This window comes from Leucoraja erinacea, chromosome 5 (genome assembly GCF_028641065.1).
Source record: "Leucoraja erinacea ecotype New England chromosome 5, Leri_hhj_1, whole genome shotgun sequence".
Lineage (NCBI taxonomy): Eukaryota > Metazoa > Chordata > Chondrichthyes > Rajiformes > Rajidae > Leucoraja > Leucoraja erinaceus.
In genome coordinates this window covers 75,956,363-75,982,127 of record NC_073381.1, presented here as the reverse complement: position 1 = coordinate 75,982,127, position 25,765 = coordinate 75,956,363, and the positions used below count along the sequence as shown (strand labels likewise).

At 45.2% G+C, this 25,765-nt stretch overlaps 1 protein-coding gene across 1 annotated transcript in view; it reads right to left on the bottom strand.

The window, feature by feature from the left end:
• The window catches only part of aldh8a1 (aldehyde dehydrogenase 8 family, member A1), a 40,280-nt gene extending 15,158 nt beyond the window's left edge, over nucleotides 1-25,122 (bottom strand). Inside the window, 2 exon segments of the mRNA XM_055635964.1 lie at nucleotides 2,505-2,652; nucleotides 24,867-25,122. Of these exon segments, the coding sequence (XP_055491939.1) occupies nucleotides 2,505-2,652; nucleotides 24,867-25,013 (295 nt within the window). The 5' untranslated portion in view covers nucleotides 25,014-25,122.
• Between the last annotated feature and the right edge of the window lie 643 nt (nucleotides 25,123-25,765).

Here is a 25,765-nt window from a genome sequence, read left to right as displayed (position 1 = left end):
GAACTCTTTGGCCTGAATGCCAAGCGTCATGTCTGGAGGAAACCAGGCACTGCTCATCACGGTGAAGCATGGTGGTGGTAGCATCATGCTATGGGGATGTTTTTCAGTGGCAGGAACTGGGAGACTAGTCAGGATTGAGGGAAAGATGAACGGAGCAAAGTACAGAGAGATCCTTGATGAAAACCTGCTCCAGAGTGTTCTGGACCTCAGACTGGGGCGGAGGTTCACCTTCCAACAGGACAACGACCCTAAGCACACAGCCAAGACAACGCAGGAGTGACTTTGTGACAAGTCTGTGAATGTCCTTAATGGCCCAGCCAGAGCCCGGACTTGAACCCGATCAAACATCTCTGGAGGAACCTGAAAATAGCTGTGCATCGACGCTCCCCATCCAACCTGACAGAGCTTCAGAGGATTTGCAGAGAAGAATGGGAGAAATTACCCAAATCCAGGTGTGCCAAGCTTGTAGCGTCATACCCAAGAAGACTTGAGGCTGTAATCGCTGCCAAAGGTGCCTCAACAAAGTACTGAGTAAAGGGTCTGAATACATATATTTCAGTTATTTCTTTTAAATTATTTTGCAAAAATGTCTAAACACCTGTTTTCGCTTTTATATTACGGAGTATTGTGTGTGGATTGATGATAAAAAAAATATGAATTTAATCAATTTTAGAATAAAGCTGTAACATAACAAAATGTGGAAAAAGTGAAGGGGTCTGAATTCTTTCTGAATGCACTGTATCTCAGAAAACTTTCTTCAATACATTTTGGTGTGTGTCTCATTGATGAGGGGAAATGTGCTTTGTGATTGCGAGGGAGGATTTGGAGTTAGCCCCTTGGCCCTGCGAGTCCGCTACGACCAACATTCACCCGTTACACTAGTTCTACCCGACACACCAGGGACAATTTACAGAAGCTAATTAACGAACAAATATGGACTTCTTTGGAATGTGGGAGAACACCAAAGCACCCAGAGAAAACCCACATGGTCACAGGGAGAACGTACAAACTCCATACTGACACCATCCATAGTCAGGATCAAACCCGGGTCTCTGGCACTCTAAGGCAGTATCTCTATCACTGCGCTACCCTATAATTTATATCAAGAGGACTGGAATACTAAAACAGAGATGTAATGCCGAGGCTCTACAAGGTGCTGGTCAGGCTGAATTTGGAGTAATGTGATCAAATTTGGGCCCCATATGAGGAAGGATGATGCCGGGTCTGGAGAGGGTCCAGAGGAGGTTTACAAGAGAGATTCCAGGGATGAGTGGGTTAGCACTTGACTGCACTGGGCCTCTACTCGTTGGAGTTTAGAAGGTTGAGGGGGGACCTCATTGAAACTTACAGAATAATGAAAGGTGCGGATGTGAAAAATATGTTTTTCCTTTAAAAAGGAATTAAAGGGCGCTCTTCTGGAAGGGTAGAGGGTAGTTAATCTGCGGAACATTGCCACAGAGGGCTGTGGAGGCCAAGAGTGCATATTTTAAAGGCAGAGATAGACAAATTCTTGAATAAAATGGGGTGTCAAGGGTTATGGAGAGAAAGCATGAAAATGGGATTAGGAGGTAGAGATCAGCCAAGATTGAATGGCGTAGTAGAGTCGATGGGCCGAATGGCCTAATTCTACTATAACTTGTGAAAATATTATTTCACCTATACATGCATATCTTTTTGGTAGAACAAGGGAAAAGAGGTATATGAAAATTAATAACTACAAATACATGAAAGTGTAAAATAACAGTCTTTGACCCAAGATAAATTCTGTACCTTTTTCCACAGAGGCTGCATGAACTGCTGAGTGTTTTCAGGGGATTTGGGAAATGGCTGGGAAATGTGACAGACACAAGTGCAGCCATGAACCTACTAAATGGTAAAGCAGGTCAAAGGTCGGCATGGCCCACTCCTCCCTTGTCTTGCTCTGCTCTACTAGATGTACATTGACATGATACTAGATGTACATTGACATGGTTCCAGCCCAGCTTTCGCACCCCAGGTTTAGTTTATAGATACAGTACGGAACCAGTTCAGTGTCACGTGTACGGTGAAACGTTTATTGTTGCGTGCTAACCAATCAGCAGAAAGACAATACATGATGACAACCAATCCATTTACAGCATTTAGATACATAAGGAAATAACGTTTAATGCAAGATAAAGCCAGCAAAGTCCGATCAAGCCTGGTCCGAGGAACGTCTGAAAGAAACAGGCCCTTCGGCCCACCAAATCCGCACCGACCCCCGCACACTAACACTAGTCCTACACACACTAGGACAATTTACATTTATACCTATCCAATTAACCTGCAAACCTGTACGTCTTTGGAGTGTGGGAGGAAACCGAAGATCTCAGAGAAAACCCACGCAGGTCACGGGGAGAATGTACAAAATCTTTACAGACAGCACCCGTAATCAGGATGGAACCCGGGTCTCTGGCGCTGTAAGGCAGCAACTCTACCACTGCGCCACCGTGCCTCTGGGGTGTTGATGGAAATGATTGGATTACCTTGATCCTTTGATTCCGCTTGAGCAAACTCCTCCAGATGAGCCTCTATCAGGTCTGCCAGTTTATGAAGTATCTGCGATCGCTGCAAAGGGCTCTTTGCCGACCACCCAGGGAAAGCACCTTTGGCAGCACTTACTGCCGCATCCACCTGTGAAGAAAGATTAAAGCAACAAACCAAGTCACGAGGAATCAACAACAATCCACTTCTTTAGCGTGCATTTGCTACGTTTGTCTTTCTTCAACTAGCCAACCGATTTAGAGATCTTAGAGATATGACATGGAAACAGGCCCTTCGGCCCACCGAGTCCATGCCAACCATTGATCACCCGTTCACACCGGTTCTGGTATCCCACTTTCACATACGCATTAGGGACAATTTACAGATATCGATTAACCTATAAACCTGCACGTCTTTCACACATGGGAGGAAACCGGAGCACCCAAAGGAAACCCACACAGTCACGGGGAGAACATGCAAACTCCTCACAGACAGCACCCAAGGACAGGATTGAACCCGGGTCTCTGAGGCTGGGAGGCAGCAGCTATACCAGCTGCACCACTGTGCTGCCCTTTAATTTACTTCATTTGAATCAATGAGGCACCATGTTTGTTAAGATAGCTTTGTACATGTTGACCAATATAAGAAGCACTAACTCCTGGCAGGAGAGGTTTATTGTAAGTATCCCTGCTGCATATAGGTGTATGGATTTCTTAACCAGAGATATTTTATTGTGTTCACATGGCATGCATTGTGGAGCAGGAAAAACTGGCTGGACTCAAGTTCTCCGTCCTCTTACCATATGTTTTTCTTATTTACATTCTACAACTGGAAAGCAGCTCCCACACCATGGATGCACATAGAAACATAGAAAATAGGTGCAGGAGTAGGTCATTCGGCCCTTCGAGCCAGCGCCGCCATTCAATATTATCATGACTGATCATCCAAAATCAGAACCCCGTTCCTGCCTTCTCCCCATATCCCTTGATTCAGTTAGCTCCAAGAGCTCTATTGAACTCTCTCTTGAAAACATCCAGTGTATTGGCCTCCACTGCCTTCTATGGCAGAGAATTCCACAGATTCAGAACTCTCTGGGTGTAAATGTTTTTCCTCATCTCAGTCCTAAATGGCCTACCCCTTATTCTTAAACTGTGGCCCCTGGTTCTGGATTGCCCCAACATCAGGAACATTTTTCCTACATCTAGCCTGTCCAATCCCTTAAGAATTTTATATGGTTCTACAGTATCTCAGATAATGCCATGAAATTGAGTTGCGTGACTTTTCATTACTTCCACTAGTTTAACATTATTTCATCTATACATAGTAACAAAAAAAGGTTAATGAGGGCAAAGCAATAGATGTAGTCTACATGGACTTCAAGCAAGACATTTGATAAGGTTCCACATGGTAGGCTGCTGTAGAAGGTTAGATCACATGGGATCCAGAGAGAGTTAGCCGACAGGATAGAGAATTGTCATCATGGAAGGAAGCAGAGGGTGAGGGTGGAAGGTTGTTTTTGCAGACTGAAGGCATGTGACTAGTGGTGTCCCTCAGGCATCGGTGCTGGAGATTCAGATTCAGATTCAATTTTAATTGTCATTGTCAGTGTACAGTACAGAGACAACGAAATGCATTTAGCATCTCCCTGAAGAGCGACATAGCAAATGATTTGAATAAATAATAATAAGTGTCCGGGGGGGGGGGGGTGATTGGCAGTCACCGAGGTACGTTGTTGAGTAGAGTGACAGCCGCCGGGAAGAAGCTGTTCCTCGACCTGTAGAGCCTCCCGGATGGTAGGAGGGTAAACAGTCCATGGTTGAGGTGAGAGCAGTCCTTGGCGATGCTGAGCGCCCTCCGCAGACAACGCTTGCTTTGGACAGACTCAATGGAGGGGAGCGAGGAACCGGTGATGCGTTGGGCAATTTTCACCACCCTCTGCAATGCCTTCCGGTCGGAGACAGAGCAGTTGCCATACCATACTGTGATGCAGTTGGTAAGGATGCTCTCGATGGTGCAGCGGTAGAAGTTCACCAGGATCTGAGGAGACAGATGGACCTTCTTTAGTCTCCTCAGGAAGAAGAGATGCTGGAGAGCCTTCTTGACCAGAGTTGAGGTATTGTGGGTCCAAGAGAGGTCATCGGAGCCATTGCTGTTTGTGATTTATATCAACAATTTGGATGAGAATGTAGACGGCATGATTAGCAAGTTCGCAGATGACACCAAAGTGAATGGTATCGTAGATAACGAAGATAGTTGTCAAAATTACAGCAGGATCTTGATCAATTGGGCAAATGGACTGAGTGATGGTTAACGGAGTTTAATGCAGACAAGTGCGCGGTGTTGCATTTTGAGAAATCAAAATAGGGGCTGACCATGCAAGATGAGGCATAGATAAGGTGAATGCACATAGCTTTTTCCCCAGGATGGGAGAGTCAAGAACCAGAGGACAGGGGTTTAAAAGTGAGAGGGGAAAGATTTAATAGGAACCCGAGGGGCAACTTTTTCACATACAGGGTGGAAGGAACATGGAGCGAGCTGCCAGAGGAGGTAGTTGAGGCAGGTACTATAACATCGTGTTGCTATGTTTTACTATTGTTGCTTCTGTACTCTGTATTCACATGGTATTGTGATTGTCTATTGTTAGACACACAGCAAGTTTTCCATTGGGGCTTTCCTTTTATCCTTTTCCTGGAAAAGAAGATGTGGTCAGCGGGTCAACTGCTGACCCTCAAGCACTCTGCGCTCGCCCTGTATTTACAGGCATTTGTCTACAAGTCCAAGCCAAGCCCCGACACCACCGAGTGACAAAATCTGATTTACAGCTGAGTTCCACTTGCAGACAAGAGACTGCAAACGACTGGAAATGTCACGACTGCATTTCCTTTAATGCATCAAAATGGATTCAAGCTGTCACAGGGGACAATAGATACTTAAAATAAGTCAGATCAAATCTGATGAGAAAGGAGGTGTTGATGTTTTAAGTGCAATGTCTTCTTTGGAACTTTTAATCAAATGACAACTTATCAAATTCTAAAGGAGTTGCCAATCAAGATTCAATTTAATTGTCACATGTACCAATTAAGGTACAAATTTGAGTTACCATACAGCCATACTAAGTAAAAAAGCAAAAATACACACAGCACATAAAATAAAATTTAACATAAACATCCACCACAGTGGAATCGACATTCCTCACTGTGATGGAAGTTCAGACATCTTCCTCCTTTGTTCACCCGTGGTCGGGGCCTTTGAACGGGGCAGTTGCCCACAATCCGCTGTTCAAGCCCCCTCGTCGGGATGATGGGAACTCCGGCTTCGGGACAGATCGGAACACTCTGCGGCATGGAGCTCTCGAGTCGGCCGCTTCTTACCGGACACCGCTGCTTCACGGTGTTAAAGTCCACAGGCCCCGCGGTCGAAGCCCCTACACTGGCGATCCTCAGCAAAAGATCCCAGGCTCCGCGATGGTAAGTCCGCGCCGTAATCGCGGCATGAAGCTCCGGGCCAGTCTTCCGGGAAGGCTGCACCACTCCATGTTGTAGGCCGCAGGGGGGAACGGCGACATGGAGAAAATCGCATCTCCGTCGAGGTAAGTGACTGAAAAAGGGTTAATGCTTTGTTCAGTTATTCCTTACAGCTTTATCATTTGTACATTTGTATAGTGGCTTAAAATGTAGAGAGTAGAGTGTTAATTTGTTCATGATATATGTATTTTTATTTCTATTTATTTTTTACTGCACACTGAATGGACACGGGTTGAGCAACGTTTTTTTGTTTCCTCTGGGTATGTGAGTACTCAGGAAAATGACAATAAAGATATACTATACAATACAATACAATACAAATCTATGCCACAGTGACTTCAAAGCTATGCCACAGTGGCTTCAAATCTATGCCACAATCTACTTCTGGTGTTATACTGCCACCTCTTGGAACTAAAAAGAATTACACAAAAAGAATTACCCAAAAAAAAAGCCAGTGAAGCTACATTTTTCTTGCACCATCCCTCAGTGGCTTTGTAGGTAAAAGCAATGTCTATGCAATAAAGTAATCTATGCATGTTGCTCGCAATGCTGAGCACAAAGTATGCCTGACATGAAACATGGGTGGTCTAGGGAGGTGGGAGGTTAAAGAGCATCTGTGGTGCATGATTCACTCTCCCCACAATCTCAGATTTCTTCCCCTCCCATCTATCCGAACTCTGCCATCCCAAATGAATTCAGTGTTCCCCTTCTCCCTGCACAATCTACTCTCCCATCCATTCATCCTTCTGCACCAACTCTATTGCCCTACTTTTTCCCCCCTCTACATCCCGAGCGGTAGAAGAAGGCCTGCTATAATCTCCGCAAAACCATCAAGGATGCCAAGAGACATTACCAGGACAAACTCGAGTCCCAGTATAACCACTCTGACACAGTGAGAATGCGGAACGATCTGAATAAGATAACTGGCTACAAAGTCAGGTCAGGCAACACCACTGGTGATAGCGCGACCCTACCCGATGAGCTGAATGCTTCCTACGCTCGCTTCGAGCAGAAGGCCAACGGTCTCAATTAATAAGCGGCCGATTTGCGAACACGGAGCCGCAGATCATCTCCGCGGGCGGGCGGGGGGGGGGGGGAGGCTGTACATAGTGCCGTCTATAGCGGCCGTTTCAGACCCCGACAACGGGAAAAAAACAGAGGGATATCTGACCATTCGTGAATCGGCCGCCTATTGATTGAGACCGCGGCTTCACTTTACCGCGAGTACCTATGTCCCGCGGTCGGGGCACTTTTTCCCGGTATTTTTTCGCAGGCAGCTCCGAGATTAGCTGTTAAAGACATTACTCTACAACAGGCTGGCATTAGTGACAATGTTTAATTGACTGTGTTATTGAAACATATAGTTTAGGCCCTCAACTTCATGAATGAATGAAGTAAGTGAATTAATGAATTTATTCACATTATAAAAGGGTGCAATTAAATTAATTAAACTCCATACAGATAGATTTTCATAAATTCAGACTTTAGATCTTACCTTTTAGTTAGAGTTGGTTCCTGGCTGTCTTAATCTTTGTGTTCCAGGACCTCAGCAGGGACTTTGCTTTCAAGGCTTTCTTCCACTTCCTCAACTTAGCAGCACTTTCTTCAGCCTTTTTAATGCTTTTCCCACTAAATACAATTACCTGCTGCAAGTTTCCACAACATTTATTCCACAGAACAACAAATCGGAATCTCCAGTAAAACAGGCATCTGTGAAGCCCCCTTAGCCATGTTGTGTGCTAGCCTGAAACAAAGCGCGTGATTGGCCAACTGGCAGACAACTCAATGTTAAACGTGCTTTGATTGGACTAAAAATTACCCGAAATTTTTCCGTTTTTTCTCTAATTTAATAAAAATGTGCAAGTCTTTTTCATATTGAGTTTTAGGGGTGATTTATATATTTTTTTTACACAATATGTGAAAATTTCATGTAGTTTGGTGACGGGTCATGAAATCCTATTTCTAGACACATTTTTGATGCTCGACCCAGAGCCTACTAGTGATAGCTTCAAGGAACAAGGGGACAGATTTAAAGCAATGGGTGAAAAAGGAGGTTGAGAGGATGAACCTGCCCCTTTAAAGGCACAAAGTAACGCAAAGGGTCAGGCAGCATCTCTGGAGAACATGGCCCTATTAGGCCCAGAGTGTGGGTGAAATCTCACAGCCTATAAGTTCTTAAGTTGCAGGAGCAGAATTAGGCCATTCGACCCATCAAGTCTACTCTGCCATTTCAATCATGGCTGATCTATCTTTGCTTCTCAACCCCATTCTACTACCTTCTCCCCATAACCCCTGATACCCCTACTAATCAAGAATCTATCAATCTCCACCTTAAAAATATCCACTGACTTGGCTTCCACAGCCAGCGGTGGAAATGAATTCACCACCCTCTGACTAAAGAAATTCTGCCTCATCTCCTTTCAAAAGGTGCATCCTTTTTTTTTTACTGACATTATGGCCTCTGGTCCTAGACTCTCCCACTAATGATATAATTCTCTCCAAAATGACTCTATGCAGGCCTTTCACGATTCAGCAAGTTTCAATGAGGTTTCCCCCTCATCCTTCTAAACTCCAGCGAGCACAAGTCCAATGACGTCAAACGCTCTTCATATGTTAACCCAATTATGCCAGGGATCATTCTTGTAAACCTCCTCTCGACCCTCTCCAATGCCAGCACATCCTTCCTCAGATACAAGGCCCAAAAGTATTTACAATACTATAAATGCAGTCTGACCAGCACCTTAGAAAGTCGCAGCATTCTATCCCTGTTTTGTATTCTAGTCTTCTTGAAATAATAGCCAGCATTGCATTTGCATTTGCATATAAGAGGACAGTCATTCAGGGCTTTCAAAATAAATTGGATAGGCAAGAAAGAAAATAACTTGCACAGCTACAAGAAATGAGCAGTACAATGGGACTGACTGGATTTCTCAACAAACAGTCTGCAGTGAATAGATGGGCTGGATATCCTACTTCAATACCATAATGATTCCATGGGCCAGCTCAATGTGGCAGCAGGATTTTATCCAGCACGAGCAGGACCTAGGTGAGGCAAATGAACCCACACGGGAAGAGCAAGAGGGTGAAACTCTCTAGGGAGGAGGAGCCATCTTGGGGAACGGCTGCTAACCAGCAGCCGTTCGTTTAATTCATTTTTTTTTCAGTTTTTAGTTAGTTTTGTTCGTCGTTTTTTTCGGAGAAATGGACTTCTTATTGTGGGGGGAAGGAGGTAACCTTACTTCTAGGTCCCTACCTGGTCGGTGAGGCAGCTTTTTCTCCGGGCTGCCCGTCGACCCGCCCTCGTGGCCTACCAGCGGGCTTGGAGCGCCGTTTCCTGGTGGCGGCACAGCGCTGGAGTGCCAGCGCCATCGCGGAGCGGAGCGGGCGATGCCTTGCCTGGGTCGCAACGCTGGATCGACACGCTGGAGCTCCGGTGAACTGGACCGCCGAGAGCAACACCTCCGGGCTGCGGGTCTGCGGAGCAGGCGGCGCCGACATTAACTTTGGGAGCCTGGGAGCTCCAACTTGGTGCGTCCTTGTCGGCTGCGGAAGCCAACAATCCCCTGCTAGGAAGTGGCCATTCCAGGTGGCCCAGCCGCTGTGAGGACTCTCCCGACGCCGGGGCAAGACCACCCGGCTAGAACGGCCAGGAACATCGGGCCTCCGTTGAGGCAACAGCGGTGGCCTTAATAGGCCTGACTTTTGGGAGAACTGGGGTTGAGGACTGGACTTTTGTGCCTTCCCCCACAGTGGTAACCATTGTGGGGGGGATGATTTTTCTGTGTGTAAGGTACTTTGTTAGTCTGTGTCCAAGATGACTGTCGGAAGGGAGAGTGGACGCTGGCGCGCTTTAGCTGCCGCTGCTCTCTCTTCACATTGTGTTTTTTTTGATTTTTTGATTTTGTGTCTTTTGAGCGATTTCTATCTTTAATTTATATATTGATGATGTCCTTATTATTTATTTTTCTCCGACTATATGTTTTTTTCTCTCTTCTGTTTGATCTTTGTAAGGTGACCTTGAGATTTGAAAGGCGCCCGAAAATAAAATTTATTATTATTATTATTATTAAACAGGCTTCAATGAGTGGAAATGTCAGAAGGGAACTGAAGAATAATGGATGAAGAAAAGTGAGAGGGCAGGAGCAGATCTTGACAAAGACAAAAGAGGAAAATACGTAGATCTGGATGTGAAATGACATGGGGTAGAGGTAGAGGAAGAAATTAAGAGGCGAGATAAAAGAGAATAATATTACATAATAGTTAAGTACAGAAAATTGGGAGCAAAGTTTTCAATGGGTTTACACAAAGAAAGCCTGCAATACCCAGAGGATAGACACAAAATGCTGGAGTAGCTCAGCGGGACAGGCAGCATCTCTGGAGAGAAGGAATGGGTGACGGGGGTCTCGATCCAAAACGTCATCTGTTCCTTCTCTCCAGAGATGCTGCCTGTCCTGCTGAGCTACTCCAGGATTTTGTATCTATCTTTGGATGCTGCTGAACCCGCTGAGTTTCTCCAGCAATTTTGTGTACCTTCGATCTTCCAGCATCTGCAGTTCCTTCTTGAACATCTTCAGTTCCTTCCTACACAGGAGGTACCCAGTGTTCCGTAATTTAGACAAGGCCCTGGATTGATGGTTGAGGTACCAAGCCAAGATGATCATGAAATGCTCAGATCAGCTCCAGTAGATCGAGCTATGTCCCAGGTAAGATAAAGGCTTAACTGAAGAGACTCCAGTGTGAGGTGCTTGGCCACTGATCAGAATTGAGACATCGCAGTCTGCATGCTGTGTCATCTCTTACCAATTGATTTTATCAACTATTCCAGGGGGGCAAATGTGCACTGTAGTCTGCATATCATGACTGCTTAACTAATTGTCTAGAACTCTGGTGAAGCTTTTTTAAAAGTAAGTAAGACTTCTGAACTAAAGCGTTCTAGTTACTTTGAAACGAAAGACACAACTAAATTTCCATTGTTTGTTCTAAACTTATCTTCCCAAATGCCCAACTAAAACCATACAGAATGGAGGCCACTCCCGAGGTAGTGACTTTTATTTTACAATGTTTGCTTTTTACTTTGACAATTTTTACCTTAATTGATAACAAACTTATTAAAAGCAAATAAATCACTTCTGAAGTCAACAGAAGAGGCCCTTTGTACCAGGTCAATGCTTTGTAATTAATCATTCCCTCAGAGTACACAGTTAAATAGACAGCCAGTTTGGAATTCAAATGCTATTTGATAAAAGGAACAAGAAATGGCCTTGAGACTTGCATGACTTCTAATCTTCCTACTGATTGGGCGATTGACGATGGGCGCCGCACGGTGGCAGCTTCGCCTGCAGTCTGTCTGTCCTTTCATCTTTTTTTGTTATTTTGAGTGTGTTTTAAAAGTTTGTGTTAATATTCTCTGGTTTGTTTTATGTGGGGGGGTGAGGACGGGAGAAACTTGTTTTCAATCTCTAACTTTGCCGGATATGCGATTGTTTTCCGGGTCGTATCTCCGGTCACTCTGCGGACTGACATCATGGAGCTGGAGGCCTTGCTCGAGACTGACTTTGAGCCCCACCTCTTGGACGTGGACTTACCATTGGAGCCAATCCCTTGCCTGGGATCGCACTCCAACCGTGGCCTGCGGACTTTACCATGGAGGAGCTCGCAGTTTCAGGTAGAGATCGATGACGGAGCTCCATACGACGCGGAAGGTTCGACCAGCCCCGACTCGGGGTCACGTTGCCTGGTGTGGGGGAGCTGAGATTCCCCCCCCCCCCCCCCCCCCGATGCAGGAGCTTGATCGCCCCAACGCAGAGGGTCCAAACGCCACCGTCTACGGGAGCCAAGATCGCCCCATCAACGGAAGGCTCAAGGACCCCGACCGCAGGAGAACATAGAAGGGAAGAGATTGAACTTTTTTCCACCTTCCATCGCAGTGAGGAATGTGGAGGACTCACTGTGGTGGATGTTTATGTTAAAATGTATTTTGTGTTCTGTTGCTTTTTATTGGTATGACTGTATGGCAAATGAAATTCCTCGTATGTTGCAAAACACTTAGCTAATAAAGTATTATTGTGATTATGACATGGATTATTATACAACAATTTCAGATAACTGCAGCAAATTATAAAACCTTTTGCTTACTTTTCACTCAAACGTATTGAACACGACTGAGATACTATTGGTCTGAACTCAAGCATTTTTACTTTTGCATTAAACATTATTTAAAATGGAGGAGCGAGAGAATTAGACTAGATATTTGTTACAACAGCTCAAAATCCACAGGCTGGTGGAAAATTAAATTTTGCTAGTGGACCTAGAAAGCCATGTTCATCAGATAATATATATATATAGGATTAGTGTAGATGTGTATAAAGTCGGCATTACACAATGGGCCAAAGGGCCTGATTCCTGTGTGTGTACAAGCCTAGGATTCTATTGGTTTGAGATAACAGAGAAAAATGATACTACCCCTTGGATTCATTTCTCCACAAATAAACATTTCCATAAACCCCTCTCCCCCCACAAACTTCTGGAAATACCTTGATGAAAGAACTGCGGACTGCAAAGTCCAAAACCTGCACATCCACGATTCCTGCAGGATTATTCAAAAAGCCAACAAGGATTTTATCTCTAGAATGGAGACCTTAATAATACTAATAATACATTTTATTTATAGGGCTCCTTTCAGGACTCTCAAGGACACCTTACAATTAAAACAAGCGTGACACCATACAATTAAAACAAGCATGAAACAGAAACATATACAGCAGCAATACACAATCGGAGAGAGAGCAGCGGCAGCCAATCACGCCAGCGTTCACTCTCGCTTCCAGCAGCCATGTTTTCCGAGCCATTTGCAGCACATCAATAAAAATAAAACACACCATTAAAGAATTTAACATAAAACATAAAACCAACCCCCCATAATGGTTCCCACTGTGGGGGAAGGCAACAAAGTCCAGTCCTCTTCCTCATTGTTCACCCATAGATGGTCTTATTGAGGCCTCCTCAGTCGCCGCAATGGCGGCCCGATGTTACAGGCCCTCTCGCCGGATGATGGAGCTCCGGCGTCTGGAGAACACTTTCAGAAAAAACAGTTTCCCTCTTCCCCCTACCCCACATATAAAAAGACGAGGCCTCCAAAACAAAAAACTCTTAAGACACTAAAAACAAAAACAAAAAGGGTGAAAAGGACAGATAGCTGCAGGCAGAGCAGCCATGCTCGACAGCGCCCCCCTCGGTACCTTCTCTGATCTCATTCCCTCCATGAGCTATCTGCACATTCCTTTAACTCACTAAACTGCCTGCCTACTAATTGTTCTGTGTGGGTCCCATGCCAACTGTCGTTGGATAAGCTGCCTCTCAAGTAGCATCCTTCACCCCTTCAAAACCATTCTCACCACTTGCATCTCAACCTACCTGTACTTCCTTGCAAACTGCTACTAAACATCCCACCTCTGTCATTGAACATGTTGGTGCCTGTAGATTTCACCCCTGCCCTGGCACCCCATACTTCAGTGCTTATCTCTCCAAGCAGCTTTACATCTTTCAAATGGAAATAAACGAAACAGGTTTACATTCCTGTTTTTGACAGCGGGGAAAACAGGCCCTTTTGGCCCACCGGGTCCACGATGACCAGCGATCCCCGCACATTAACAGTATCCTATACCCACTAGGGACAATTTTTACATTTACCAAGCCAATTAACCTACATGCCTGTACGTCTTTAGAGCGTGGGAGGAAACCGAAGATCTCGCAGGTCACGGGGAGAAAGTACAAATTCCGTACAGACAGCACCCATAGTCGGGATCGAACCCGGGTCTCCGGCGCTGCATTCGCTGTAAGGCAGCAACTCTACCAAAGTGCCGCCCTAGTCTTAGTGCTGCGTCACCAACACTATGGTGCCATTATGAATCCGTTTTATTCCCCATTTCTTCAAAAGCATGGATCTATTTGGCTGAAGGTAGACACAAAAAGCTGGAGTAACTCAGAGGGACAGGCAGCATCTCTGGAGAGAAGGAATGGGTGATGTTTCAGGTCGAGACCCATCTATTTGGCTGGTAGTTCCTGCACCACCACTCTAAATGTACAGGTAGGTTTGTTGCTTCAGCTGATAACTTCAGTACATCTGATCAACACTGGATTCATGCTTCATCTGGCCAATGCATACTCAGAGGCAAGTTGAAATAAATGTGTTCTTCCAATTGCCCAAATCAGGCACAACAGTGCTTATACAGGTGTCTGTATTACCTACAAAGACCTTCCGAGTGTTTCCCAATTAGAAGCTTTGGATGAACTATGAGATCTGCACTCTTCTGAAGACCAGACACCGGGCATTCATGTCTGATGATACAGTGGTTTATAAGAAGTCCAGATACGACCTTGGTAAGGTCATCAAAAAGGCCAAAAGGGACTTCTGTACCAAGCTGCAGGATGAGACAGATGTTCGGCAGCTGTGGCGGGGCCTGAATACAATCACCTCCTATGAGGCGAAATCAGGAAGTAGCTCGAATGTCGGCGAAACATCACTCCCTGACGAGCTCAATGCGTTTTACGCACGCTTTGATAGGGAGAATACTGATGTGCCTTCTCGAGCCCCCATTCGCTGTGATGGCATTTCAGTCACAGAGGCCGACGTCAGGAAATCCTTCAGAGGGGTGAACCCTCGGAAAGCGCCTGGACCTGATGGTATACCCGGTCGTGTTCTAAAAACCTGTGCGGACCAACTGGCTGGAAGTTTTACGGACATTTTCAACCTCTCACTTCCAAGGTCTGAGGCTCCATGTGCTTTAAAAGGGCATCAATAATACCGGTGCCCAAGAAGAGCAAGGTGACGTGCCTCAATGACTATCGACCAGTGGCACTAACGTCTGTGGTGATGAAGTGCTTTGAGAGGTTGATCATGGAGCAAATCAACTCCAACCTCGACAAAAACCTGGACCCACTGCAGTTCGCTTACCGCCACAACAGATCAACGGTGGATGCGATCTCACTGGCCCTCCACTCCACTCTGGACCACTTGGACAACAAAAACTCATATGTCAGGCTGTTATTCATTAATTACAGCTCGGCATTTAATACAATCATCCCCTCCAAGCTGGTTACCAAACTCGCAGAACTGGGTCTCTGCGCATCTCTCTGCAATTGGATCCTCGACTTCCTCATTCACAGACCACAGTCTGTTCGTATTGGTGGAAATGTGTCAGCCTCAATAACAATCAGCACGGGAGCACCTCTAGGCTGCGTGCTCAGCCCCCTGCTGTACTCACTCTATACTCATGACTGTGTAGCCGATCATAGTGCGAACTCCATCATCAAGTTCGCTGACGACATCACTGTTGTGGGACGTATCACTGATGGGGACGAGTCAGAGTATAGAAGAGAGATCGAGCAACTGTCCATATGGTGCCAGCGCAATAACCTGGCCCTCAACACCAGCAAAACCAAGGAACTGATTGTGGACTTTGGAAGGGGTAGGATGGGGACCCACAGTCCCGTTTATATCAACGAGTCGATGGTGGAAAGGGTCAAGAGCTTTAAATTCCTGGGCGTTCACATCTCTGAAGATCTTTCCTGGTCCAAAAACACTGATGCAATTATAAAGAAAGCACATCAGCGCCTCTACTTCCTGAGAAGATTATGGAGAGTCGGTTTGTCAAACTTCTACAGGCGCACAGTAGAGAGCATGTTGACCGGTTGCAACGTGGCTTGGTTCGGCAATTTGTGCGCCCAGGAGCGGAAAAGACTACAAAAAGTAGTAAACACTGCCCAGTCCATCATCGACTCTGACCTCCCTACCATCGAGGGGATTTATCGCAGTCGCTGCCTCAAAAAGACTGGAAGCATCATCAACGACCCACACCATCCTGGCCACCAAGATGGTGGCGCTGCCTTAGCAGCTGCGGCTCGCCTGCAGTCCGTTTGTTTTTTCTTTTTTTTTTTGTTTTTTTGTCCTGTTTTAGTTCATTTTTTGGTTTTACTTTATTATGTTGTGTATGTGTGTGGGTGGGGTGGGGGGGGAGGGGAAACGTGTTTTTGGTCTCTTCCTTCGGGGGGATGCATCTTCTCTTGTCATATCCCCCGTGTCCGTCTCCGTCTGCGGCGAGGCCTAATAGCGTTCCGGTGGCGGCAGCGGCGGCGGCAGCGGCGGCGGCAGCGGCAGCAGCGACATGACATCGGAGCTGTGGCGTTCCGGTGACAGCAGCAGCGGCGACCTGACCACGGTGGACGACATCGTCGGGAGCTCGCAGGTCACAGGTTGGTGACCTGTTTTTCCGGAGCTCCCGCAACAACAGCTTCGTCCGCTGGACTGCAGGGCGGCAGCTTCGGCCACCCCGTGCCGCGGAGTTTGAACCAGCCTGTTCGCGGAGCTCGGATTCAGCCGCGGGACAGACTTACTTACCATCACCCAGCGGTGTCACAACATCCGAAGCGTGGATCGCCTCGGAGCAGAGGGAGAACAAGGAGGGAAGATACAAGGACTTTAAGATTTTTGCCTTCTATCACAGTGAGGAGGTGCCTGGTGAACTCACTGTGGTGGATGCTAAATTTGTTTTTATTGTGTGTTTTTGTCATTTTTATTATATGTATGGCTGAAAGGCAACAAAATTTCGTTCTGACCGAAAGGTCTGATTGACAATAAAGGATACTTTGACTTTGACTTTGATCTCCCTGCTATCAGGTAGAAGATACAGGAGCCTGAAGACTGCAACGTCCAGGTTCAGGAATAGCTGCTTCCCCACAGCCATCAGGCTATTAAACTCAACTCAAACAAAACTCTGAACATTAATAGACCATTATCTGTTTATTTGCACTTTGTCTGTTTATTTATTCATGTGTGTATATATGTATATAATGGTATATGGACTCACTCTGTTCTGTATTTATTTATGCCTACTATATTCTGTTGTGCTGAAGCAAAGCAAGAATTTCATTGTCCAATCTGGGACACATGACAATAAACTCTCTTGAACCTTGAATCTGTCACATGTATCACGACTTAAACTCACATAGTTCTCTTCCGTTTGATGTGGGCACATTCAGACGAAACTCGTGCAATGGCAGAGAATGTGCAAACTCTACACAGACCAGCACCTGAGGCCAGGATTGGCCTTCCAGTCTGGTGCTGCAATGCAACAGCTGTGCCACCCCAATCTCTGTGCTGCTGGCCTCATGCCTTCAACCCAGTCTGCAGCCAGTGTAGAAGCCTTACTTAACTTTTCCTTGAGCATTGTCTGCTTCGCACAGTACATTCCCTTTGTACCCTTCCATATCTCTAGTTTCCCTCTCCCCTGTCTCAGTCTGAAGTAGGGTCCCGACCCAAAACGTCACCCATTCCTACTCTCCAGAGATGCGGCCTGCCCCAGCATTTTGTCTCTATCTTTAAGCATTACTTTAGTTCACTGAACATACAAAGAAACTATTCACAAAGGAACACTCACATCTGATTGAATGGCAGAGTAGATTTGATGGGCCAAATGGCTTAAATTTGCCCCAATCACATATGATTTTATGATCTGCTGCATCAGATTACCATCAGATATACAATTAAAGACAGGGAGCTGGGTTCCCCAGTTTTTGTTGACACGAGGGTCAGATTTACTAGAGCATCATCTACTCATCCCCCATCATGAGCCATTCAGCGCTCTGTAAAATTCAACACATCTACTTTCTATTGCCCACATATTCACCCGCAACAAGCCCTACCTAGTCTTTCAAAATACTAAACCTCACCAGCTTGCATTGTTTCAAGTCAAAATCTTCATACCATAATCTTCATACCACACAATGGCAACCTCTTCACGACCCTAACCATTCACTGCCTCCATCATCGACACCCTGGCTGTGGTGTGACACAGCTGCAAGGTCGACTGCAATAATTCACCAACCCTCGTCAGTGGAGACTCCAGCCCACAAGCGTCACCACCAATAAGAACAAAAGGCAGAAACGTTCGTGAAGTCCCTCTCTAAGTCAAATACCATCTTAGTTTAGAAAGACATTCTTGTTACTGGATCAAAATTCTGGAATTCTCCAATGTGAAGGTCATAAGGAATACGAGTAGAATTAGGCCATTCGGCCCATCAAGTCTACTCCACCATTCAATCATGGCTGACCTATCTCTCCCTCCTAACCCCATTCTCCTGCCCTTGAATCAAGAATCTATCTATCTCTGCCTTAAAAATATCCACTGATCCACGGTGCCTGCACCAAAGGCCAGCGAGACCACTCACCAGCACATTGCTAATTAGGAATGAGCTGCACCTCAAAGCCTTGTAACTGACTCAACATCCTGTAAAAAAATTGTATGAAAAATATCCAGCAATATCCTCTGATCCAAACAATTTTTACTTCTCAAATAATATTCTTTACCCGACCAAGGTGTTCTCACAGAATCTGAAAGAGGGAAGGAAGCTGCATTCGGTAACACTTCCCAGGCCCATCCTCACTATCCTTACGATGTCTTTATTGACAAGTTCTCTTAAATTTGTTCTGTCAATAATTTGCAAAATATGTAATAAGTACATGTTCTCATTGAGATTGCAATCTAACATTAAAATATGATTTCATTTTTTTCATAATTAATATTATACTCATAAATGCTGCTTATATTTCAGTCTTTTATCTACGCTAATTTATGTATCACAGTTCAGTCATTTATTATAACAGAATCATTCAGCATGAAATATGCATCTCCATGCTTGAAATGAAGGCTGATATACTTCATTACTGCTTAAACAACTTGCATTTATATTGCAAGCTTAACATTAAAAAAAAAACATTCTGAAGCACCTCACAAGTGTAGGACCAAAGAAAATTTCACACTAAGGCATATCAGGAGTTATTATAGCAGATAAATAAAAACCTTTGTGAAAGGGGGAAATGTTAGAGTGTTAGAAATGTTAGAAAGAATGATATATGAGCACAGAGGTTTAGGGAGAATGTTTCGGAGTTTAAAGCCTTAAAGCCTAAAAACATGATTGGCAATGGTGAACTGATTTAAAATGGGAATGAACGGGGCAGCACAGCTGTAGAGTTACTGTCTTACAGCGCCAGGGACCCGGGTTTGATCTTGACTATAGGTGTTGTCTTTACGGAGTTTGTACGTTCTCACCAGGACCTGCGTGGGTTTTCTCCGGGATCCTTCACACTTCAAAGATGTACAGGCTTGTAGGTTAATTGGCTTGGTATAAATGTAAACATTGGCCCGAGTGTGTAGGATAGTGTTAATGTGTGGGGGTCGCTGGTTGGCGTTGGCTCGGCAGGCCAAGGGGCCTGTTTTCGCACTCTATCCTTAACTAAACTACACTGGCCAATTGGATGAGTAGGGATGAACTGCAGATGCTGGTTTACACTGAAGATAGACACAAAAATGGTGGAGTAACTCAGCGGGTCAGGCAGCATCTCTGGAGGAAAGGAGTAGGTTACTTTTGGATTGAGGTCCTTCTTTAGACCTTTCTGAGATGCTGCCAGACCCACTCTTCTTCTTGCGTAAGGCGTGCACAGCTTAAAGTTGTAGGACAACTTGTTCGATTTGATTTTATTTGATTGTGCACACCAGGTTGATTGCATTCGTGGAAACAGGACGGACCATGTGAAGGTTGCAATCTCCCACGCCAGCCAGACCCACTGAGTTACTCCAGCATTCTGCGCTTTATCCCAATTGGATGAGAGCATTGTCAGGAGGTTGTCAGGATGGAAAAGGTTACAGAGATAGGGAGGGTTAACATCACTGGGCGATTCAAAACCACGAGTGAGAATTTTAAAAACAAGGCATTGCTTAACCAATCAGCAGAATAGAGATACTGGGATGGTGGGACTGGACACGTTAGGACACAGGTAGCAGAATTATCAGTAAAAGAAAGGCCAGCCAAAAATATTGGAATAGTAAAGTCCAAACCATTTTCATACCCACAAAATGCTGGAGTAACTCAGCGGGGCAGACAGAAACAGACAGGCAGGACAGAGATGCTGCCAGTCCCGCTGAGCTGCTCCAGCATTTTGTGTCTTTATTCGATTTAAACCAGAATCTGCGGTTCTTTCCTACCCATTTTCATACACATTTTAAGGCCGTCTTTCAAGTGGCCAAAATAAAGTAATACAGCTTTAACCTATCTAAAACACCCACCTTTATGCAAGGTATAAAAACTACACACGCGTTTTATTTGGTAGATGAAGATGACCCATGACTTTCAGTGTATTTGTGAGAACTTTTATCATGGGCTTCCTGCTATGATTTACATGTCAATGCAAAACATGGTTTCAATTACGACCATTTCAGGATGGATTCTTTCTCAAACCTATGTCTCTCTATGACAATGATCCTTTGAAATCATGATCCAGCCCAAAATAGAAATCTGTCAATTTAATTCAGTCCATGTTAAATCAGGGAAAGGCTGAGATCATTTAATATGGCAAAGGCTGTAGGGTCAGACAACACTCCAGAGGCCAGAACCAGAAGCCATAGCCTCAGAATAAAAGGACGTACCTTTAGAAAGGAGATGAGGAATTTCTTTAGTCTGGGGGTGGTGAATCTGTGGAATACATTGCCACAGACTGCTGTGGTAGCCAAGTCAATGGATATATTTTAAGGCAGAGATTGACAGATTGTTGATGTGTAAGGGTATCAGATGTTATGGGGAGAAGGCAGGAGAATGGGGTTGAGAGGGAACGATAGATCAGCCATGATTGAATGGTGGAGTAGACTTGATGGTCCGAATCGCCTAATTCTGCTCCTAGAGCTTATGAACCTATGAACACACCAGCTGTAGTGCTGAAGGTTTTCACTCCAGAACCAGCTGCCAAATGAGTGATCTGTTCCAGTGTAGGTACATCTAAACCACCAATGTGGAAAATTGCTCAAGTATTTCCTGTTAACAAAAAAGCAGAACAAATCTAATCTGGGTAATTACACAATCAGAGTCTGAACAACCGTCCCCACCCAAAATCGCGCCTATCGGTTTGAAGAAGGGTGCTGACCCGATACATCGCCCATCCATGACTTCCAGAGATGTTCACTGACCTGTTAAATTACTCCAGCACTTTGTAGTTTGCACAAGATTTCAGCAACTGCAGTTGCTTGTTTCTCCTAATGACTGTCAAGAGTTAATTCTCGATCATCGGCAAGATGATTTTTTTTTTAAAGTCTAGTTAACCGTTAACAGAGGGACTCTTAGCAGTAATCTGAGATTTTAACTGGACCACTGTTCCAGAAATCATCATAGCCGTGGCCCAAATAGGGTGCTGAATTCCAGAGGTGCGATGAAATCTAGTCGCAATCAGACAGCATTTGACTAATGGGCCTGTCCCACTTGGGCAATTTTTTCGGCGACTGTCATAGTCGTAGCTGGTCACCGAAAAAACAGCGACTGGACCCCCCTACGACAATGTCTATGATAATGTCTACAACAACCTACCTCTTAGTTGAAGACAAGCTACCAACAACCCATTGGACATCCACCTACAATCACACCTACTACAACCTACGTCCACCCACGACAAGCAACGACAAGGCAGGACAATTCATTCACCGGTATCTGTCACGATTGACGTGAGTAGTCGCCAATGGAATTCACCAAAGTCGACACCGGCGACAACCTACGTCATCCTGGCGACAACCTAAGTGATCCTGGCGACAACACTATGTCACGCTACAATCGTTGGCATCAATCCCACGGGTGCCGACTGTCGCCAAAAAAGTTTAAAACATTACAAAATCCAGCGGCGACCAGAATAAAGGTATGATTCTTTATGCGGCTGAGAAGACCACACAGGTGACACCCCGGCGACAATGTGGCCATAGTCTAGTCGCCTGTAGTCACCTAAAAAAGTGGGACCGGGGCATATGGGTGGCATAGAGGAGCTGTGGTACAACTAGAATCACTGGACATCAAGGGGAGAGCACTGGAATGTTTGGAGTTACGGCTCATACATCTATGGATCTGGTTGATGGAGATCAAACATCTCAGTGCCAGGACGTCAATGCAAGAGAGATCTACAGTGCAGTGTGCTAGGCTCAGGTACAGTCATCACTGGCTTTCCTCTCATTGCAAGACATAGTGAGGGTATCTGCAGGCAGCAAGGCCTGGGCAATGTTCAGCCATGAGCAGATAAGAGGATAGTCACACATGCACTGTTAACCTGCCGGGCATTTCCCCATTTCAAGAGAGTCTAACCACCCAGCCTTGACATTCAATGATATTACCATCTCCGAGACCCCACAATGACGTTCTAAGGGTCATCGGTGTCCTGAAGCTCATCTGGACTAGCCACATATGTTGTACTTAGATACCCCAGCAGCTCAGAGACTCAGAATCCTATGTTGAGAGACTCACCTCCTGACACCCAAAAGCCTTTGGAGTGTAGGAAAGAACTGCAGATGCTGGTTTACACTGACGATGCTTGGACAGCTTACAACCCAGCGGTATGAATATTGATTTCTCTAACCTCAAGTAATCCTTGCTTTCCCTCTCTCTCCATCCCTCTCCCCAACCTAGTTCTCCGACTCGTTTCACTGTCCTCCTGATTAAGACTCTACTATCTGTATGCCTCGTTGTCAGCTTCCCCTCAACCATTCTACATTTCCTTGATCAACATCTGCTTTGATCAGTCCTTTTCACATAATGCATTCTCTTTGCAACCTTCCATATCTCTAGTTTCCCTCTCCTCTGACTCTCAATCCAAAGAAGGGTCTCAACCCAAATCGTCACCCATTCCTACTCTCCAGAGATGCTGCCTGTCCCGCTGAATTGCCCCAGCATTTTGTGTCTACCCCTAAAGACTTTCCTCCATTTACAAGGCCCCCTCAGAAGTGTGTTGGAATACTTTCCAACCTGGATCATTGCAGCACTGAGAATACTGAGAATTCACCTAGAGTTGTGAATCTGTGGAATTCCCTGCCACAGAAGGCAGTGGAGGCCAATTCACTGGATGTTTAAGAGAGAGTTAGATTTAGTTAACGGAATCAAGGGATATGGGGAGAAAGCAGGAACGGGGTACTGATTTTGGATGATCATCCATGATCATATTGAATGGCGGTGCTGGCACCTATTTTCTATGTTTAATACTCAAGATGATCAACATCAATCCAGGCTAAAGCATGATTGGTGTCCCATCTACCATTCTGAACGTCCATTCCATACACCAGTGATACATAATGACTATGGCCGTATATCTACAAAACCCACTTTAACTTACTCAACTAGGCTACTCTGTCGGCATCTCCCAAAAAAAAAATCAGCGTTAAACTGTTCAGGTGCAGTTCTTTCCCTGTTCCAGGGCAATCCGTCACTCTTTTCCCCCTCATCACTAACATCAGTGTTATTTTGTTTTATTCTGAACTAGGGTGCAGGAGAATTATTTTCTCACTTCACAACACAACCACCACTCTGACTGAGAAATGCGGAAATGCCCAAAGCTGAGATTCAGATTTATGTCTCTGTATTAGGAAGTCCGTCCATTATCTCCGTCTGCCTTAACCCTGGTTACAGGGTATCTGGTAGATAGTGGGACAACCATCTTCGCTGACAATAGACAATAGGTGCAGGGGTAGGCCATTCGGTCCTTCGAGCCAGCACCGACATTCAATGTGATCATGGCTGATCATCCACATTCAGTACCCCGTTCCTGCCTTCTCCCCAAACCCCCTGACTCCGCTATTTTTAAGAGCCCTATCTAGCTCTCACTTGAAAGCATCCAGAGAACCGGCCTCCACCGCCCTCTGAGGCAGAGAATCCCACAGACTCACCACTTTCTGTGAGAAAAAGTGTTTCCTCATCTCCGTTCCAAATGGCTTACTCATTATTCTTAAACTGTGGCCCCTGATTCTGGACTCCCCCAACATGTTTCCTGCCTCTAGCCTGTCCAAACCCTTAACAATCTTATATGTTTCAATGAGATCCTCTCATCCTTCTAAACTCCAGAGTATACAAGCCCAGCTGCTCCATTCTCTCAGCATATGACAGTCCCGCCATCCCGGAAATTAACTTTGTAAACCTACGCTGCACTCCCTCAATAGCAATAATGTTCTTTCTCAAATTAGGGGACCAAAACTGCACACAATACTCCAGGTGTGGTCTCACTAGGGCTCGGAACAACTGCAGAAGGACCTCTTTGCTCCTATATTCGATTCATCTTGTCCTAAAGACCAACATGTCATTCGCTTTCTTCACTGCCTGCTGTACCTGCATGCTTACTTTCATAGACTGCCATTCCTTGACAATGCCCCAGAAAGCAGGTGTGCATGCTAAAGGGAGCACCTCCACCGATTTATAGTTTTCTTTCCCCCTCTCTGTCAGATGTTGCCACTGAAATCGACGAACCAGTAAAAACGACGGCGGGCACGGGGCAAAATCACATCTTCTACTCAGAATCACGCTGGTAACACAAAATAAACAGCAAGATTGCAATTATTTTGCTAATTATCCTCCCCAAACAATAACAGCTTTAGACTGCAAAACTTTACTATAAGCCTGACCGTCCATGAGTCTGTGTTTTCACATATTAAAGGCATCATTAAATGAAAAACGAGTTCATGTTTGAAACGAAAGCTGCATTATCCACGCTTAGGCCACGAATGCACTACCACCGTGGTTAAGTTTGTATTCAATGTACATTGATAGGAAAGTAAATACATGACTGAACGCGTCCTGGGAATAAACAGCAATTGCAACAGCAACATTAAAAAAAAATCAAGAATCAGCTAAATCTGAGCTGCATCAACCCTCCCTCAGATCATATGCGATATTTTAGTCACCCATTTCAGCCGGTTATTTTGATTCCGATTTACATGAAATAATATTCGAGGTGCTGACAGACATATTGTGCCGACCGCTGTGCTGTGGTCTCACCTCCTGCTTCCCACTGTCTGGTACTCTGCAGTACACATCCCCGGACGAAGGGTCATAGGAATCAATGTGTCTGGAGCACGGCACAAATTTGCCTCCAATGTAATTCTCCAGCACTAAATGTGTCCTCTGGTGAGCCATCTTGGGCATGATTCCTTGCTGTTGCTGCTGCTGCTGTTTCCCACCGACCCGGCGATACAATGCAACCCAACATTGACAAGCGCAGCGACCGCCCCCTGTAAAACGCTCGGCTCCTGCAAAAGCCACTGACTGACGCTCGCCGCCTCCAATCACAGACCCACGGCCCTCAGCCGCCAACGTCAGTCGCCCACTAGCTCAGCGAGAGGTTGAGGTTTGTCACAGAGTCTTGGAGAATCGCCCAAAGGCAGCAAGAGCCGGCAGACACTCATCCCTGCACTGATGCACCTTGTGTATATAAGATCATAAGAGGACTAGATCGGGTAGACGCACAGAGTCTCTTGCCCAGAGATGGGGAATCGAGGACCAGAGGACAGGTTCAAGGTGAAGGGGGAAAAGATTTAATAGGAATCTGAGCAAGCAAGTTTATCGATATAGCACATTTCCACAACAAGGCCATTCAAAGTGCTTTACACAAAGCAATCAAAAGCAATTAAAACTGTCATTAAAACGAATAGAAAATAAAAACAAGCAAAAATAGAATGAGACAAGTATAAAATACAAGAATAAAAGTTACAGTGCAGTGTAAGAAATGAATCATTATTTAATTTAATTAAAAGCAGTGTCAAACAGAAATGTCTTCAGCTCCGATTTAAAAGAACTGAGAGTTGGAGCGGACCTGCATTTTTCTGGAAGTTTCATCCATATATGTGGTGCATAAAAACTGAACGCTGCTTCACCAAGTTTAGTTCTGACTGGAAAGG